This window comes from Chiloscyllium plagiosum, unplaced genomic scaffold, assembly GCF_037043375.1.
Source record: "Chiloscyllium plagiosum isolate Xiang-an unplaced genomic scaffold, Cpla_swu_hap1 HiC_scaffold_17, whole genome shotgun sequence".
Lineage (NCBI taxonomy): Eukaryota > Metazoa > Chordata > Chondrichthyes > Orectolobiformes > Hemiscylliidae > Chiloscyllium > Chiloscyllium plagiosum.
In genome coordinates this window covers 22,062,099-22,083,009 of record NW_028270155.1, presented here as the reverse complement: position 1 = coordinate 22,083,009, position 20,911 = coordinate 22,062,099, and the positions used below count along the sequence as shown (strand labels likewise).

The 20,911-nt window shown below is 41.0% G+C and overlaps 1 protein-coding gene across 1 annotated transcript in view; it reads left to right on the top strand.

Annotated features, from left to right (window-relative positions):
• usp10 (ubiquitin specific peptidase 10) overlaps positions 1 to 20,911 on the top strand; it is a 76,369-nt gene that overhangs the window by 48,924 nt on the left and 6,534 nt on the right. The window contains exons 11-13 of the mRNA XM_043706638.2: positions 4,556 to 4,721; positions 5,810 to 5,954; positions 11,891 to 11,956. Of these exons, the coding sequence (XP_043562573.1) occupies positions 4,556 to 4,721; positions 5,810 to 5,954; positions 11,891 to 11,956 (377 nt within the window). The remainder of the gene's footprint in view (positions 1 to 4,555; positions 4,722 to 5,809; positions 5,955 to 11,890; positions 11,957 to 20,911) is intronic.

The following is a 20,911-nucleotide window of genomic DNA, read 5'->3' as shown; positions in this document are numbered from 1 at the left end:
TTCGGGATACCACCCACGCCCTCCACCACCTCCATGATTTTCGCTTCCCCGGTCCCCAACGTCTTATCTTCACCATGGACATCCAGTCCCTGTACACCTCCATCCCCCATCACGAAGGACTCAGAGCCCTCCGCTACTTCCTTTCCCGCCATACCAACCAGTACCCTTCCACTTACAGCCTCCTTCGACTGACTGAACTGATCCTCACCCTGAACAACTTCTCTTTCCAATCCTCCCACTTCCTCCAAACCAAAGGAGTAGCCATTGGCACCCGCATGGGCCCCAGCTATGCCTGCCTCTTCGTAGGATATGTGGAACAGTCCATCTTCCGCAGCTACACTGGTACCACCCCCCACCTTTTCCTCCACTACATCGATGACTGTATCGGCGCTGCCTCGTGCTCCCACGAGGAGGTTGAACAGTTCATCCACTTTACCAACACCTTCCACCCTGACCTCAAATTCACCTGGACCGTCTCAGACTCCTCCCTCCCCTTCCTAGACCTTTCCATTTCTATCTCGGGCGACCGAATCAACACTGACATTTGCTATAGACCGACCAACTCCCACAGCTACGTAGACTACACCTCCTCCCACCCTGCCCCCTGTAAAAACGCCATCCCATGTTCCCAATTCCTTCATCTCCACCGCATCTGCTCCCAGGAGGACCAGTTCCAAATCCGTACAACACAGATGGCCTCCTTCTTCAAGGACCGCAATTTCTCCCCAGACGTGGTTGACGATGCCCTCCACCGCATCTCTTCCACTTCCCGCTCCTCCACCCTTGAGCCCCGCCTCTCTAACTGCCACCAGGACAGAACCCCACTGGTCCTCACCTACCACCACACCAACCTCCATGTACAGCGTATCATCCGCCGTCATTTCTGCCACCTCCAAACGGACCCCACCACCAGGGATATATTTCCCTCCCCTCCCCTATCAGCGTTCCGAAAAGACCACTCCCTCCGTGACTCCCTTGTCAGGTCCACACCCCCCCACCAAGCCAACCTCCACTCCCGGCACTTTCCCCTGCAACCGCAAGAAATGCAAAACTTGCGCCCACACCTCCCCCCTTCCGTCCAAGGCCCCAAGGGATACTTCCATATCCGCTACAAATTCACCTGCACCTGCACCTCCACACACACCATCTGTTGCATCCGTTGCACCCGATGTGGCCTCCTCTATATTGGGGAGACAGGCCGCCTACTTGCGGAACGGTTCAGAGAACACCTCTGGGACACCCGGACCAACCAACCCAACCACCCCGTGGCTGAACACTTCAACTCCCCCTCCCACTCCACCAAGGACATGCCGATTCTTGGACTCCTCCATCGTCAGACCATAGCAACACGACGGTTGGAGGAAGAGCGCCTCATCTTCTGCCTAGGAACCCTCCAACCACAAGGGATGAACTCAGATTTCTCCAGTTTCCTCATTTCCCCTCCCCCCACCTTGTCTCAGTCAAATCCCTCGAACTCAGCACCGCCTTCCTACCCTGCAATCTTCTTCCTGACCTCTCCGCCCCCACCCCACTCCGGCCTATCACTCTCACCTTGACCTCCTTCCACCTATCACATTTCCAACACCCCTCCCTCAAGTCCCTCCTCCCTACCTTTTATCTTAGCCTGCTGGACACACTTTCCTCATTCCTGAAGAAGGGCTTATGCCCGAAATGTCGATTCTCCTGTTCCTTGGATGCTGCCTGACCTGCTGTGCTTTTCCAGCAACACATTTTCAGCTCTGCAATTCATCAATCACATTACAGCAAATTTGCGTTAATGAAACACGTGTTATAGCAGAACAAGCTATATGAATAACAAGGGTTTCGAGGGACGTGGGCCAAATGCTGGCAAATGGGGCTAGATTAATTAAGGATAGATGGTCAGCATGGACGAGCTGGACTGAAGGGTCTTTTTCTGTGCTATAGAATGCCATGATTCTAATCCTATAACTTTTTTTGATGGTTGATTTGGTTTTCTTGAATGAAACAATAAGATTTATTGCTGAAAAAACTAATTGTTTTGTTGTGCTCATCTGGGTAATTGATAAGAATACCAATTGAAGAGGAGGCCAACATGAGCAGCTTGGTGGCTCAGTGATTAGCACTGCTGCCTCATAGCGCTGGTAACCTGGGTTCGATTCCCATCTCAGGCGACTGCTTGTGTGGAGTTTGCACGTTCTGTGTCAGCATGGGTTTCATCCGGGTTTGCTGGTTTCCTCCTACAGTCCAAAGATGTGCAGATTAAGTGAATTGGCCATGCTAAATTGCCCGTAGTGTTCAGAGATGTGTAGGCTAGGTGCATTAGTCTGGGGAAATGTAGAATGGGTCAGGGTGGTTTACTTACTCTTCAGAGGGTTGTGTGGACTTGTTGGGCCAAATGGTCTGTTTTCACACTGTAAGGATTCTATGGTTCTATGATTTTTATGCTGAGAAGAGAGTGTTGATTGGTTGGCAAGTAAACTCTTGATAGTTAGAGGTGTTCCCATAGGTAATGCACCAAATAATGAAAGAACAATGAACTATCAAGATTTGTTTAATTTTAAAAGCAGGTAATTTTGCTATTAATTGGTGTAAAGCATTGACGTGAGAAATGAATCAACAAATGGCTGTCAATTACTTTATTGAAATGCAACAATTGAAGTGCATGTACATGTTCTTTGTCTTCAGATTAGGTGTATATTAATGCAATCTTCTATATATAAGCACATGGCGGTGATCCCATTTGTGCAGTCTAAACCGGTTGTCAGCATATTTCTTTGCGCTCTCTGGATTACTCAGCAAATGTTCTTCAATGGCAGAAATGCATCCAGTGTTGTGAACACTCTATTTTCTCCATGGCATCAGCTCTACCAATGGCTACTTGTTCAATAATCAGCATTCTCCTCTCATGCAGGATAAATGTTGGTTTCCCCTTATATTAGCGTACTTTTGAATTGTCCTGATGTATGCAAGTTGAAAAGCTTCAACAAGTTGAGTCTATTCAGCAATGTTCAAATTCTGTGCTACCAAAGGATTAATAATATTTTTCTTGTGAATCGACAGCCTACCATTGCTGTCACCATTTAGCATGGATGGGAACTTAGCTCATTTAGGTTGGCAATGTGAGCTTCTGAATAGAAGGACTAGTGTGTAAAGTCAGAAGTTTATTATTTTTTTGTTTAGGTGCTTGCCAAAATAAAGAGGAAGGCAATACAGTAGTCAGCAATGTGGTTCCAGAACTAGTCTTAAAAAATTAGCCATGTCATTTGAATATTCCTATATATAAACAGAAAAGCTGAGTAACCATATTTGCTTCACCAAGGATCGATATGATGAAGAACCGTTCAGAATGGTAAAAACCAAAAGAACTGTTGATGCTGGAAATCAGAAACAAAAACAAAGGGTGCTGAAAAAGCTCAGCAGGCCTGGCAGCATCTGTGGACAGAAAGCAGAGTTAATGTTTCAAGTCCAGTGACCTGATGCTGCCAGACCTGAGCTTTTCCAGCAATTTGTTTACATTGAAAATAATCATTATTTCTGTTGGGCTTTCTCTTCCATCAGATTCATTCTGCAAAGGATTTTAAAATAATTAGATAAAATACTTTACCTTGTAATGTTTGTTTCTCCTTATGTTTGGAACTGTTTTTAAAACATTTTTCCCAGGGAATCACTGAGTCATTTTAGAAAAGTTAGATAATCAGGAGGGGCAATGACCTGTTTTGTTTTTGAGCACTTGGCCAACCAGCATACTCAAATATGTTTTGTTTATTCATTTGTGGGACATGGACATTGCTGGCAATCCAGCATTTATTGCCCATTCATCGTTCTCCTTGAGAAGATGGTACTGAACTACCTTTTTTTTGAACCACCACAGTCCATCTGCTGTAGGCAGACCCACTATACTGTTAAGGAGGGAATTCCATGATTTTGACTGACCGTGAAGAAATGGCAATTTATTTCCGAGTCAGGATGGTGTGTGGGTTTAGATGTAGTTCCAATGTATTCACTGCCCTTGTTTTTATAGATGGAAATGGTTGAGAGTATGGGAGCTGTTGTCTGTGTACCTTTGAATTTCTGTAGTGAATCTTGTAGATAGTAGCAGCAGTTTGTACTGAGCACTGGTGGTGGAGGAAGTGGCTGCTTGTGGAAGTGGTGCCAATCAACTGGGTTGCTTTGTCCTAGATTATCAAGCTTCTTGTTTTGTTGGAGCTGTACTCATCCAGGCAGGTTAGGAATATTTCATCAGTTCCTAAGTTGCACCTTGTAGATGGCAGACAGGGTTTTGGGATCAAGGAAATTAGTTACTTCATTATTCATTGCCTCTGACCTGCTCTTCTAGCCACTGTGTTTGGTGAGTCCAGTTGATTTTCTGGTCAATGGTTACCCCCACGGTGTTGCATTAGGGTGGCTGTTAACTGTTTTAAATAGATCAGAATCAATTGAAATGTTTTGAATGCAATTTCAAGTTACTTACTTATTTCTTCCCCATCAGAGATTTTGGAATTATCGCAAATCTAACAATTGTATACAAGTATTGTGAAAAGTTTCAAAACCTCACTTCTCACCTTGCTTCCAGATCTGTGGTTTACCAGCAAAGTTCCAAGGAATCTGCTACCCTCCAACTGTTCTTCTCACTGCAGCTTGATATACAGTCTGAAAAGATTCGTACAGTGCAAGATGCTCTGGAAAGCTTGGTGGCCAGGGAGTCAGTCCAGGGATACACCACTAAAACCAAACAGGAGGTACACACTTCTAACTAGAATGAATTCAAATTATAAATGGGAACCAAATCAAATTTACTTAAATTTAAACTGAATGCTTTGAGTTCTGCTTGTATACCCTGTAACTTACAAGTATTGTATATAAACTTTTTATTATTCTCATCAGCTTGTAACAGTTAACTTACATTTTCTATTCATTATGCGAAACATGTATGCCATCTCCATCGCATATGCTGACACTGCTCGCATTTGAAATGCTCAGCAAGTAAACACAGTCGCAGTTTTGACCATTTTAAATTAAAACCGTAATTAGGAATTTTTTACAGCAGATTTATCTTATTAATTCCAGTGCTTTGAACACAGAAGTATCAATGGATCATGTTTGAAGCATTGTCGGTGTTGTACTGCAAGCACTCAGTCACTGAATTACACTTGTCTGTCTTCAAGTTGACGCATAAGCATCGTGGGCCCCCTTGATACTCTCTGCCAAAGATGTTTTCTGAGGTTAAAGACCCCGCTAGGTTCACTGTCAATGCCTTGCTATTTATGGAAAAGGAGTAAGTGAGTCAATAGCTTGCCAATCTCCTGTGCAATTGAGGCAATGGAGCTTGTGACCCCAAAGATTATCTTTGTGACTTTGTTGAGGGGCACGTGTTAAGTTAAGCGCTATCCTGAACCAAAAAGTGCCATCCTTCAGATTCTTATTTATCTTCCTTTGGCAGAAATGTTCTATCTCATTCGTGTTGCTCAGGTTTAGCTGGAAGTGGTCTGAGTAAATGAGGGAAGATAGAATGGAGTTGTATGTAATTTGTGACAAGACATTGGTCTATCACACTACCTTCGTGTTTAAATTCACTAAATAAAAATGTGTTTAAATTCACTAAATAAAAACATTTTGAAGATACTCCACTTTTACAGGTGGCTTGGATATTTAACTATTAAGTGAATCCTGCAATATTGAAAATAAATTGATCTCATTTCCAAACAAACATTGTTGTATTCACTGCTTTCTGGATTAATTCTCATAGTCTAACTGACTAAGTGTTCATGTAGTATGGGAATGTTTAATTACTTCAAGACTCTAAACTAATTTCCCCTTGCTGTTTCAGGTTGAGATTTGTCGTCGTGTTACCTTAGAAGAATTGCCACCTGTTCTTGTCTTGCATCTTAAACGTTTCATTTATGAAAAGACTGGAGGATGCCAGAAATTGATCAAGAATATTGATTACCCCATTGACCTTGAAATAAGCAAGGGTAAGTACAGCATATTTCTGCAAAATGGTGAGTTGATTGGTTGTACTAGATGTTGTGCTTTTTTTTTTAGAAATCCTTATACACTGAAATGATGTCAGTGCAGCCATTTACCATAGAACTCAGGATCCCACACCTGCTATTTCTCTGTTTTGAATCTTGAATGTCACAGTTTTGTGGGAAATGGTAGATAGATCAAAGGCTTTGCAAGTTTTATTGTGAGATAGTGATATGTGATTGTGGACTGAGGTTATCATTGTCTAATTTGATTTTTATTTGTTCTCTTGAAATGCTTTCTATTTGACAAGCATTTGAGGCAGAGTTGAGTCACTCTGCACTTGGTAAACTTAAATGGCATTTATTTGAACACTGTGAAAGAAACTAAAATAAGAATTGAAAGGTAAAGCACCAGAAAAAGATATGCAGTCTGACACCCCCTGCTCACCCAAATATATTTCAGTCTTCTAACTAACTCTTATTCCTTTCTTCAGTTCTCCCTTAAAATTTATTGCATGTCAGACATGATGACCATCTACATTCCATATCCTCTGCTTGGACATCTCACTGATGGTTATGAGAAGGAAAGCAGAAGAATCTACCAATGTGATTGTTTGCATCTTCAACAGTGCTGTCAAACAACATGCTTAACAATAACCTACTTAGTGACGCTCAGTTTAGGTTCTGTCAGGTCCTAACCTCATGACAACCTTAGTTGAAACAGGGACAAAAAAACTGAATTCCACCGTTGAAGGTAACTGACCCTGATGTAATGACCAAATTTGACCAAGTATGTCATCAAGGGATTCTAGCCAAACATGGGATCTTGGGGATCAGGGGAAAAACTCTGCTGGTTGCGTGACATGAACTATACTTGTCATTTGTCAACTCAAAATCTGGATATTGTCGAGATCTTACTGCAGGGAGTGCACCAATATGAATTGTCACAAATGGTGACAAAAGAAACTGGTTGTGATTGTTGAAGATCAGTCACTCCAGTAGGAATATCCTGGAGCTGGAGTTCCTCAGGGTGATGTCCGAGACACCAGCATCTTCAGTTCCTTCATTAAGCATGTCTCTATCACAAGGTTAAAAGTGGGGATATTCACTAATTTACTACATAATATTTAACATCATTTCTGACAGCTCATACTGGTGCAGTCCCTGTCTAAATGCAGCAAGATCTAGACAATATCCAGATTTTGAGTTGACAAATGGCAAGTACCAGGCAATGATCATCTCCAACAAGAGAGAATTTAGCAATCACCCTTACTTTCAATGGCATTATCACTGAATCCCCCATAGCAACATCAGAGGTTATTGTTAAGTCGGAAATGGGACTAGGCTAGCCTTAAGTGCTGCAGCTCAAAGAGCTGGTCAAAGGTTAGAAATACTTGAGCCACAAGTAACTTTCTGATTCCCCAAAGCCTGTCCATCATGTACAAGATGCAAGACAGGAGTGTGATGGAATGCTCCTCACTTTACATGGATAAGTGCAGCTCCGTTGACAAGTTGGATACCATCCTGGACAAAGCAGCCCACTTGATTGGAACAGCATCCACAAACATTCACTCCCTGTAGCAGTTGTGTGTGCCGTCTACAGGATGCATTACAGAAATTTGCCAAGATTCCTTAAACAGCACCTTCCAAACTCATGGCCATGACCATAGAGTAGGACAAAGGTAGCAGGTACGTGGGAGCACTGCCACTTGCAAATTTCCCGCCAAGCCACTCACCATCCTGACTTGGAAATGTATGCAAGTTCCTTCAGTGTCACTGGGTCACAACCTTGGAATTCCCTCCCTCATGGCATTGTGGTTTAGCTGCAGCAAATGGTTTAAGAGGCAGCTCATCTATAGCTTCTCAAAGGCAAACGAGGATATACAATAAATGCACTCGCAACTTTAGATGTGCCAATCATGTCAGTGTCAAAATGTAAGAATTAGTCTCAATGTAACTGGGAATATTTTAACACTTAAGCGTACACCTATTAGGAAGGACTGGCAGTCAGTTGAGAATAGCTGTAATTAATTTTCAGGTTAAATTGTACTTGATTTTTTAATATTTGGACAAATGTAGTAGAAATAGGCAAATGATTTGCATTTTATATAATTCCTTTTGTGATCTTGAGGCATTGCAAGTAATTTGCAGTATAATCATTTTTCTATTGTAGGAATCATAGCAATCAGTTTATGCATAGCAAGCTACCGTAAACATCAGTGAAATAAATTACCAGATTTATTCTGTGATAACTGGCCAAGCCACTTTGACAATTGACTCCACTGTTGCAAATACAGCTGTGGATCTTTTATGGAGAGAAGTTAAGGTCTTGATTAAACATTACATCTGAAAGATATCAGTCAGCCATCAGTGCAGTGCACTCTATTGAAATGTCACTCATGACTTTGTGCTCAAATCTTGAATTCAAATTCTATCTTTCTGACAAAGGGGTGTTACCAATTAGTCGCATCTCTTTTGAATAAGAATTAACTGATGCTTTGAAACAATTGAAGCAAGTTGCAAAATTCTGGGGTCTAACTTCAGAAGTCGTCATTAATGCAAACTTGCACAGCGGAACAATAATCGAAGTGAAGAGTATTGTGTAGGCATAATGTACTGAGATGTACATTTTAGCTGCCAGGATGATGGAAAGCGAGTTCTTTTCCCTGAAATGAACGTACATTTGCATGTTTCCTATAACAATTGCTAAGATATTCGAATTGATAAAATACCAATATATTAGTACATCAGGATTTTTGGCTATGGCGAAGTTCAAAAAGAGCATTTTCCCCCTACTTTTAAACTGATTTGTGTCATTGCACTCCATTTTAGGGAGCAGTGTTTTCCTTAACAGCTGATAAAACCCAATCCTGATCAACTAGCATCCATGATGCATTACAATTGAAGCTAAATGTAGGATACAAATCTACAGCCATGCTATCAAATTGAAGTAGCAACTGAGCTCGAGAGGTAGCTTACGGCAGCTAAGCTGCAATTGCCTTCTCATTTCCTCACGTTTTGCTTACAGAAGGATAGAGTTTAAAATGGAGTTTGTCTTTAAAAGCAACTAACTGGAAACTGCTCATTGAAAGAATATTATATTTATATCCAAAAAAATCATAGAAACATGATTCATGCAAATATTTACCAGTAAATTTCTTCTGAGAATAATGAATCTGTGGAGTTCTTTACCACAGAGCTGTCAAGGCTGGGTTATTAAAAATATTCAAGACTCCGATGGGAGGGTTTTTGATCTTTGAAGGGAATCCAGGGTTGCAAGGGAGAAAAGCAGGAAATTGCAGTTGATGACAATCATTGGACCAGCCATAATCTCATTAAATGGCAAAGCAGACTCACTGGACCCACTTCTGCTCTAGATTTTGTGGTCTTCTGGTAGAGCAATATGAATATATTGAAGTAATCCTGCATCTCCACTTGATCAAAACAAAATAATCATTGAAATATTACTTGAAGTAATTTTCCACACAATTCAAAGGTTGTTTGTTTGCACCAAGAAGATTTGAAGCCATCATCTTAGAATATTGTATGCTATTTTCTCTGAGGGGGTGACAATCTCAAACTGCATCTCTGGCCGTTTTTTCACGTGAGAAGGGAGCTGTGTTTGTGAGGGGAGTTTCCGATGATGGCTTCCTTCGCAGTGGTAGACTCAAACTTCCATTCTGACGGTCCTTTCATAGTGCAAAACTATTTAAGATTGTCACTCCTGCTGAAACTGGCCCATTATGTTCGAAGATGACTGGGAACATTTGAAACATAATCTGATATTTAAGGTCCCTGACAGCCACTTTGAGAGCTGCTGTCAAACCTAAAGTGCGACAGATTAATGTGATGGGTGTAGGGTTTTGGCAATGGAAAGGGTAGGGTACCGAGTGGGTAGGATGCTAGAGTGTAACATGGCAAGATACATGATGCTGTTTTAGAGTATAATTTGGAGATGCAGGTGGTAATCACCTAATGGAGCAGTGCTCTGAAAGCTAGCTTCCAAATAAACCTGTTGGACTATAACCTGGTTCATTAGAGTAGGTCAGGATAGATGGAATAAATGTAATCTGTCTGGCATCATGTTTAAGGATTGGGGCCAGATATGGAAGGGGGTGTCCTTTATAATCCACACTCTCTCTACTCTCAAAGGAAGATTCATGGCCCTGTTTCTTGCCTTTTCAAAGATATAAGTAGCATTGGTCCAATGTAAATTGCTAAAATAGATCTCACTGAAGTAAGACACAATGCATCTTTATTCTGCATTTTTCCAGATGAATTGTTTCCCAGGCTGTAGTGGGAGATGTGGGAGTAAATTACAGGGGCTCTGACTGAAATTTTTCATTCGTGGCAGACTGGAAGGTAGTTGAAGTGGTTCTGCTTTTTAGGAAGAGTGGTAGAGGTAACCAGGGAATTACAGACCAGTACACATCTCATCAGTGAAAGGCAAACTGTTGGAGAATATTCTAAAGCAGAGAATTAATACCCATTTGGGGGGGATTGGGTTTGATCAGGGATAGCCAAAGAATGGGATCTAATTTTTAAGGTGAAAGACAAGAGGTTTAGAGGGGATGTGCAGAAAATGTCTTCACCCAGAAGGTAGTGGGAATCTGGAATGCACTGCCTGGGAGGAGAATTAAGATGGAAAAACTCTGTCTTTTAAAAAGTACTTGGATGAGTATTGAAGTGCCATGACATTAAAGGCTAATGTGCTGTGCTGGAAAGTGGAACAAGTGTAGACTTAGACTAGTTTTGTTGGTACAGACTTCTGTCCTCTATAATTCTATGATTTTTATGCTCCTTTGATAAGATGATGTGAACTAGCTATTTTGAATTCACAGGTCCACTAGATTTTTGATTCATATTCAGCTGAATACAGTTAGTAAGTTTGCAGATGACACCAAAATTGGAGGTGTCGTGGACAGCGAAGTGGGTTACCTCAGATACAACAGGATCTGGACCAGATGGGCCAATGAGCTGAGAAGTGGCAGATGGAGTTTAATTCAGATAATGTGAGGTGCTGTATTTTGGGAAAGCAAATCTTAGCAGGACTTATACACTTAATGGTAAGGTCCTAGGGAGTGTTGCTGAACAAAGCGACCTTGGAGTGCAGGTTCATAGCTCCTTGAAAGTGGAGTCGCAGGTAGATAGGATAGTGAAGGCAGCGTTTGGTATGCTTTCCTTTATTGGTCAGAGTATTGAGTACAGGAGGTCATGTTACGGCTGTACAGGACATTGGTTAGGCCATTGTTGGAATATTGCGTGCAATTCTGGTCTCCTTATCGGAAAGATGTTGTGAAACTGGAAAAGGTTCAGAAAAGATTTACAAGGATGTTGCCAGGGTTGGAGGATCTGAGCTACAGGGAGAGGTTGAAAAGGCTGGGGCTGTTTTCCCTGGAGCGTCTGAAGCTGAGGGGTGACCTTAGAGGTTTACAAAATTATGAGGGGCATGGATAGGATAAATAGACAAAGTCTTTTCCCTGGGGTCAGGGAGTCCAGAACTAGAGGGCATAGGTTTAGGGTGAGAGGGGAAAGATGTAAAAGATACCTAAGGGGCAACGTTTTCACGCAGAGTGTAGTACGTGTATGGAATGAGCTGCCAGAGGATGTGGTGGAGGCTGGTACAATTGCAACATTTAAGAGGCATTTGGATGGGTATAGGAAGAGGAAGAGTTTGGAGAGATATGGGCCGGCTGCTGGTAGGTGGGACTAGATTGGGTTGGGATATCTGGTCGGCATGGACGGGTTGAACTGAAGGGTCTGTTTCCATGCTTGATCATGTGTGCCGCACCTGCCCCCACCCCCACCATCGCCATCACCATCACCATCTTAACATTGACTTTCCCAAGTTTTTTGCTTATACTGTACAGTGTTAAAGCTTAGCTATGACTACAAACCGGCCAGTCTTAAGAAGCTTTGTTAAACTATTACTTTTCTTTCAGATCTCCTTTCTCCTGGTGTGAAGGGTAAGATTTTCAAAGTCCAACGAACCTATAGACTCTTTGCAGGTATGTAAGTTATGAAAAGTGCTTTTTTAATATTTATAACAATGTAAACCAATAAAATATTAAACTTTAATTTTTGGGAAGAACAAAGTTGTAAAACTTGCAGCACTGTGAAATTAAGTGTTGCATTTTGTCCCATTTTAGCACATTAACATTCCTTATGAGTGCATGGGAATGATTAGATCAAAGCCATAATGATTTGGAACTTTTCAAAATGGCATGCACATTTCAACATCTTGATGCTTCCATCTATGGTTCATTTCAGTTCTAATTTTCAATTCTGCAAGTAAGAGAATGCACTGTACATAGATGCTGTATATGAAATTCTTACCTCCCCTGGTGATACAACTGATTGAGGCTTTTTTGTTTGTGTGAGAATATAGGACACTGAAAAATCTCAGTTATTTTGATTGGAAACAAATTCTAAGGGGCATTGTTGAGGAGATCTTCAAAATCCATTATAAATCTGGAATTTCACATTAGAGTTCAATGACAATAAAGTTGTTTTTTAAAATTCCATTCAACAATGCAGTTGTAAAAGATCAGTCATCTAGAAATTTGCACCAGATCCAGGAATAATTGATACTTAATGATTAACTCTTGGTGGACCAGGTGTAGATGTCTGTGGACGGGCTTGGTGTTAAAGAAGCTTAATGACACTTCGTACCAGCAATTCTTGTTTAGGATTCTTGCTGGAACATTTCTGTGAGATGCTAAATTTAAAGTACTTTTGAGTTTGCTTGACAGTTGAAGATTTAAAAATGCAGCTGCATTCGTGTATTTGATTTGAGAGTTCCCTTTTACTTCCTAATTCTACCTAAGGGTCTCTGATACGTTATGACATCTTGACGATTCATTTACTTCTGCTTTTGAAACCAAACCAACGATCTCTCAGCCCTCTGGAATTTACTTGGATTTATCTATGGTCCTTGTGATTTTATTAACCACCAAGGTCTCCCCTCAACCTTTGACACTCCAGTGAGAGAAATTTCAGCCTATCAATTTCTCCTTTATAACTCAAACCCTCCAGTCCAAATTGCATCCTTATAAAACTTTTCGGCACCCTCTCCAATTTAATTATATCCTTCATATACCAGGGCACCTAAAACTGCTCATTACTCAAAAAGTGGTCTCACCAATGTCCTGTACAACTGCAACGTGACGTCCCACCTCCAGACTCAATGGTCTGAGCATGAAGGCAAATGTGCCAAAGGTCTTTTTTATCGCCCTATCTACTTGTGCTGTAAGTTTCAATAAACTATGTACTGAACCTTTGGGTTTCTCTGTTCTTTAACATACCCCAGAGCTTGAGCATTAACTGTGTAAGTCCAGCCCTTGTTCATCCTACCAAATGAATTGTGAAATTAGATACTCAAAACTGGATATTTCTGGCTGCTTCAACTCATTTGTTGCATCCAAAAGAAATCCAAGGTTCTCTTGTTTCTATTTTCTATTGAATGCGATTGATCTCTTTTTGGTAAAGAATTGAATTTCAACTTTGTTTATACTTTTGTACAAGTATCAAAGGCATCCAGTCCTGTATAGTTATGACTTAACACTTAATGGTAAGGTCTTAGCGAGTGTTGCTTAACAAAGAGACCTTGGAGTGTAAGATCATAGCTCCTTGAAAGTAGAGTTGCAGGTAGATTGGATAGGGAAGCAGGCGTTTGGGATGTTTTCCTTTATTGGTCAGAGTTGAAAATGTGTTGCTGGAAAAGCGCAGCAGGTCAGGCAGCATCCAAGGAGCAGGAGAATCGACGTTTCGGGCATGAGCCCTTCTTCAGGAATGAGGAAAGTGTGCCAAGCAGGCTAAGATAAAAAGTAGGAAGGAGGGACTTGGGGAAATGAGGAAACTGGAGAAGTCTTACTCCACCAAGGACATGCAGGTCCTTGGACTCCTCCATCGCCAGACCATAGCAACACGACGGCTGGAGGAAGAGCGCCTCCAACCACAAGGGATGAACTCAGACTTCTCCAGTTTCCTCATTTCCCCTCCCCCCACCTTGTCTCAGTCCTAACCCTCGAACTCAGCACCACCTTCCTAACCTGCAATCTTCTTCCTGACCTCTCCACCCCCACCCCCACTCCGGCCTATCACCCTCGCCTTAACCTCCTCCCACCTCTTGCATTTCCAACGCCTCTCCCCCAAGTCCCTCCTCCCTACCTTTTATCTTAGCCTGCTTGGCGCACTTTCCTCATTCCTGAAGAAGGGCTCATGCCTGAAACATCGATTCTCCTGCTTCTTGGATGTTGCCTGACCTGCTGCGCTTTTCCAGCAACACGTTTTCAGCTCTGATCTCCAGCATCTGCAGTCCTCACTTTCTCCTTTATTGGTCAGAGTATTGAGGACAGGAGTTGCATGGTCATGTTGCGGCTGTACAGGAAATTGGTTAGGCCACTGTTGGAATATTGCAGTTCAGGTCTCCTTATCGGAAAGATGTTGTGAAACTTGAAAGAAAATCATGAGGGGTGTGGATTGGGTAAATGGGCAAGGTCTTTTCCCTGTGGTGGGGGAGTCCTTAACTGCAGTCTTTGACTTTGCTTGTTGAACTTGTGTATCTAATTCTCCAATCTTTACTGTCATCGAAGATTTGTGTTTCGATTCGTGCAAAACGTTTTTCATAAGTTCTGTGGTGAGCCTCCTGCTATTAGTCTAGGTAAATTAAAGTGATGTTCCCATGCTAAATATCGTGTAATTGCCTTAAAATTTCTGGTTTCCTCGAGTCATAGAGTCACAGAGATGTACAGCACAGAAACAGACCCTTCGGTCCAACTCCTCCATGCCGACCAGATATCCCAATCCAATCTAGTCCAACCTGCCAGCACCCGGCCCATATCCCTCTAAACCCTATCTATTCATATACCCATCCAGATGTCTTTTAAATGCTGCAATTGTACTAGCTTCTACCAATTCCTCTGGCAGCCCATTCCACACACATGCACCACAACCCTCTGCGTGAAAAGGTTGCTGCTTAGGTCTCTTTTATATCTTTCCCCTCTCACCCTAAACCTATGCCCCCTCTAGTTCTGGACCCCCACCTCAAGGAAAAGATCCATGCCCCTCATGATTTTATAAACCTCTATAAGGTCATCCCTCAGCCTCTGATGCTCCAGGAAAAACAGCCCCAACCTATTCAAACTCTCCTTGTAGCTCAAATCCTCCAACTCTGGCAACATCCTTGTAAATCCTTTCTGAACCCTTTCAAGTTTCACAACATCCTTTCGATAGGTAGGAGACCAGAATTGCAATATTCCAACGGTGGTCTAACCCATGTCCTGTACAGCCGCAACATGACCTCCCAACTCCTGTACTCAATACTCTGACCAATAAAGGAAAGCATACCAAACGCCGCCTTCCCTATCCAATCTACCTGCGACTCTACTTTCGAGGAGCTATGGGCATGCACTCCAAGGTCTCTTTGTTCAGCAGCACTCGCTAGGACCTTGCCATTCAGTGTATAAGTCCTGTGAAGATTTGCTTTCTGAAAATGCAACACCTCTCATTTATCTAAGTTAAGCTCCATCTGCTACTTCTCAGCCCATTGGCCCATTTGATCAAAATCCCATTGTATGCGAGGTAACCTTCTTTACTGTCCACTATACCTCCAATTTTGGTGTCATCTGCAAACTTACTAACTGTACCTCTTAAGCTCATGTCCTAATCATTTCTATAAACAATGAAAAGTAGCGGACCCAGCACTGATCTTTGTGGCACTCCACTGGTCACAGGCCTCCAGTCTGAAGAACAATCCTCCACTACCCACCCTCTGTCTTCTACCTTTTGAGCCAGTTCTGTATCCAAATGGTTAGTTGTCCCTGAATTCCATGAAATCTAACTTTGCTATCCTGTCTCCCTTGGGGAACCTTGTCGAATGTTTGTGGGGAGAATTAGTACTCGCACAATTATGTTTTATTTTCTCAAAAACTGCAACATGCAAGATTCCATAAATACCTTTTTTAGAAATAGAATCAGTGTGAACATTGGGGCACTGACAGTCTCACACAGGGCACCTCATACCTTCAGTGCATTTTCTGAGACAACGTGGCACCTATTGTTAAAGTTCACTTGAGAATGTAATTTCTTTTAAAAAAAGTTCTGGGATTTACATATGAAAGAACTAAAACCAACATGGTCATGCTAAAGGTGAGAGACTTAACAGACAATCCAGGTCTTTTTCAATATATAATTTCAGTTGCATCACACCGTAAACTTTGGTATAAATTCCATGTCTTATGATTTTATACTCCACAACCACCTGATGAAGGAGCGGCACTCTGAATGCTAATGATTTCAAATAAACCTGTTGGACTATAACCTGTTGTGTGATTTTAAACTTTGAAATAACCTGGGCACAGATCAAAGAGATGAAGTCATCTTTTGTTCTGTTCAGTTGTGCTCTTAAATCTCTTTGGCCAGCAACCTGAAAATAATAACCATTTGGAATTAACATGCAAACTATTTTGAGGCTGTCATGTTTCCTTTATGAATCCAGTGCTTATTTACAAAGCTAGTTATAAACTGCTAAATCTGCAAGGTGTGCTGATTGTGAGAAGCTCCAGAAATGTCTGACATACCAACAGGCTTTCGATGTGGAGAGAATTGCTTTGAAACAAAACATTGGTGTTGCCTTCAGGCAACCAAAAATAAGACTTCTTTTAATAGGTGCGCTAGGAGTTGTCTTAAGGATGTTTAGAAATACCAAGTAGTTTCAGGTTAAATTGAAATCATGTTTAGTATTTCGTGATAAAGTAATGAGTTTCCTCATCAATATGCAAGGACCCTCAGGAAGTCATAAGTTCACATCTAAATAGTGGGTATTAGTTAAATGCATGTGCTGCATAACTTAATTTTTTTCTGTCCTATTGCTAATGATTTAGAGTCAGAGATGTACAGCCGCAAACAGGCCCTTCAGTCTAACCCGTCCATGCCGACCAAGTATCCCAACCCAATCTAGTCCCACCTGCTAGCACCCTGCCCGTATCCCTCCAAGCCCTTCCTATTCATATATCCATCCAAATGCCTTTTGAGCGCTGTAATTGTGGTAGCCTCCACTACATCCTCTGGCAGCTCAGTCCATACACATACCACCCTTAGGTCTCTTTTATATCTTTCCCCTCTCACCCTAAACCTATGCCCTCTAGTTCTGGACTTCTCCACCCCAGGGAAAAGACTTTGCTGTTGATCCTATCCATGCCCCTCATGATTTTGTAAACCTCTATAAGGTCACTTCTCAGCCTCTGACGCTCCAGGGAAAACAATCCCAGCCTATTTATCCTCTCCCTGTCAACATCTTTGTAAACCATTTCTGAACACTTTAAAGTTGCACAACATCTTTCCGCTAGGAACGAGTCCAGAATTGCACTCAATATTCCAACAGTGGCCTAACCAATGTCCTGTACAACTGCAACGTGACCTCCCAACTCCTGTACTCAATACTCTTTCCTTTTAATTTTTAACTCTTGATACTAGAATGAGTGTCACTACAGATATTCGGATGAAAGCTATATTATAATAACCCATTTAAGGAAAATAGCCACCATTTTGCATTGTTGTTCTTTTCCTGCTTTTCAGTTGTCTTTAGTGTTTAAACTACTTGGTTTGTTATTGACTTTGTATATTTTAGGTGACCACTGTGCCCTCATATTCTTAGCAATTTATTTCATGTGGGTGCTTGGCAATTTCCTATATTAGAAATAATTTGGGAAGTTTCACAGCAACAGAGATTGTAATTGAGAGTATCTCGAAGAAGAATGTTTGCATTATGCTGAAGTATATTTTTGATATTCCTAAATCATCATCATGATAATTATTGTGGTTGGGCTTTGATAAGCTGGATGATTGAGTTTCACTTGAGAGTAAATAAGCAACTGTGATTTTTACTCCATCTGCAATCAAGAGAAGACATGTTTGCTCCGGACATGATGAAATGTAAATGGTATTAAAGAGAGCAAAAGTCTGAATGCTGGGATCCTAATTTGTGCAATGTTTATTACCTTTAGGAAGGTGCACTCGTTTAAAAATGCTCAAAAGAAAAATATAATCTGTATAGGATTTTGCGCAATTTTTAGACAAACAGCAATTTAGAACTTGTGATTTAAGCAAGTTTTCTTTCCCCTCTGTCATTTGGCTTTGTGCAATAATGGAATTTCACATGTTTTTGTGTGAGCAGGCCAAGTGCAAATATTGACGTTCTGGGACTTTTTTTTTCAAATATAGACACTACACCTGTCTTTACATTTTTATTAAAGTGCCAACTGTTTAAAAGGGGGCCATTTTATTCTTTCAAGAATATAGTTCCGGCTAATATATATCAAGAATGTAGTAACTGCATAGTGCTGACATTTCTGTACCAAGAATTCCACTACGCACTGCTATGGTGGAGACATTCTATAGAATCTCAGAACCCCGACAGTGCAGATCAACACTGTTCAGCCCATTGACTCTGAACCAACCCTCCAAAGAGCATCCCACCTGCTTCCACCCATCCCCATATTTCCCAGGGCTAATCCACTTCGTCTGCACATTCCTAGACACTGTAGGGCAATCCACCTAACGTGAACATTTTTGGACTGTGGGACGAAATCAGAGCACCCAGTGGAAACTCACCTAGACATGGCGAACATGTGCCATCTCCACACAGTCACCAATGGCTGGAATCGAACCAGTGTTCCTGGTGCTGAGGCAGTAGTGCTAACTGCTGTACAGCCACGCCAGTCCTATTTTAGATTGTACGTGGGAAGGCAAAACTGAACAGCAGAATGAAAGCTTTATGCTGGATTGGAATGATAAATGTCTTTTTAGGAGGATGCAATTTGAAGTTCAAAGCATATATGAGAATTTTTTATTTCACAGATTAAATTAAAAGCCATGTGCACACTTGATGGCAAGTGTAAAATGTTAAGTGATTACTAGGAACATGATATCTAGTTATGGAGCTTTCATAATTCTTAGTCAGTCATGATTTCTGAGTTTTTCTATTTTATATGGAGCCTAGATTCCTAATATTTGTAGGATCGGCTGTTTCATTCTGGGAACAAGCGGGAAAGTAGTTAGTATATATTTTTGCCAGTATTTTTCAGCAAAGCATTATGCAGCTTTAACAATCATTGAGAGCACCAGGAGATACTTTACCCCATCATTCACAATTAAAGAAGGAAGCTGGAGTATGCTCTAAGTGTAACTGTTTTTGTCTACCTTTTGCCTGTCAAAATTTTAAGGAATACCTTTAAAAAATATTGTTTCTAGATTGGAATGCTCTTGTAACTTAGTCATACTGTAAGATAAATTAATAGCAAAGTAATTTAAACTGTAAAAGTGTTAAATCTCTGGTGCTTCAAGCGATTCTGTGTGTTTTAATTTAGTTAACTTGCTTACTGCTTTGCCCTATAATTGGGTGAAACTGCTAGGGTGATTTCCAAGATGCAACTGTCCATATTTCAGTGTTAAGAATGCAGTATGCATGAGTTCAGGCACCATGTAGCATGGAATAATATTCTGACAGTATACACTGTCCATTATGTATGCTTGCATCATTCTAATATAAATCACTGGATAGAAATCTATAATAGGTCATCTTGCTTCAATTCCCTCTGTCAGGAGGCCAACGTTAGTACCAGTGCAGTGGCTGAAATCAGCTAATTCTGAGCAGAAATCAATCATGGCACTTATTTAGCTTGATATCACTTTGTATTGACTGTGGACATGAATTTTGAATTGGATTATCCCTTGCAATGTTGAAATAATTATTTAAAGTTGATGAAATGATTTTAAAGTTGTTTCAGTACAGTTTTAGCAGTATGTTGGTGAGGGGGAAATAATTTACAGTTCATTGTGATTCTGGTATTTTCAAAGTGATCTATTCATATAGTGGCTAAAGAAATTTGCAAACTAGACTGAACCTGCTTAATAAATTTGCATTTGGCTGAAATATAACTTCCATATGCATCATCCTTCACTAATAGTACATTATATATTTTAGTACAAATCTATTAGCCTTTCCTGGCATCATATAAGTATTTATATTTCATCTTCATTTTTAAAAAAAGTTATTTTGGGGACTGGTGGAATGTTTTTTGCAATTTTATATAATGATAAAAGGTCCTGTGAACTCTCCAATCTCACACAAACAGTATTAAGGTACAGAACATAGACCAGTACAGAGTAGGCTCACCGTGTCTGTGCTGACCGCGATACCATTCTAAAGTAATCCCATTTGTCTGCCCATGGTCTGTATCCCTCTACTTCCTGTCTGTTCATGTGTTTTTGTCTAAGTGCCTCTTAAACATTGCTCTTATCTCTGTTTCTGTGACCACTCCAGGCATCTATTTCCCTCTTCAAACAAAGCTTTCCATGCGCATTTCTTCTGAACTGTTGCCCCCTCTCACTTTAAATGTTATACCTGTTAGTATTTGATATTTTCACCCTGGGAAACAGACTCTGGCTATCCATCCTATCCATGTCTGTCATAATTTTATTTACTTCTCTGAGGTTTAGTACAGTACTCAGTCTGTAAATGCATCGTCTTAGTCCCTGGCTGCTAGGAATCGTCATGACTTTTTAAGTAGGGTTAAGGGCTTCTGGGGTTAATCAGTGGTCTGTCTGGGTCTTTCACTGGAGATTTCACAGCTGCCTAACATTTTCAGCCCTTGGTGTTCATGAAAGTAAAATGCTGACAATACCAGCCAATGCAGCATGTTACCATGCTGCCATTGCAACTTAAAATTGGTCGCTCTGCATTGTCATTCCACCAAGCTGCCTTTTCTTCTTTTAGATATATCTGATATGATTCTTTTCACATTCTGTCTCTAGCCACCATTTAGCAGAAGATTCATTACAGTCTCGTATTGGTATGAGACATTGCCAGGTTTTCAAGTTATCTAATGCTATATTAAATCTTAACAAAAAAAATGAAATCAACCTCGATATTTAGTAAATAAGTTTAAAGTGTCTGACTTTAA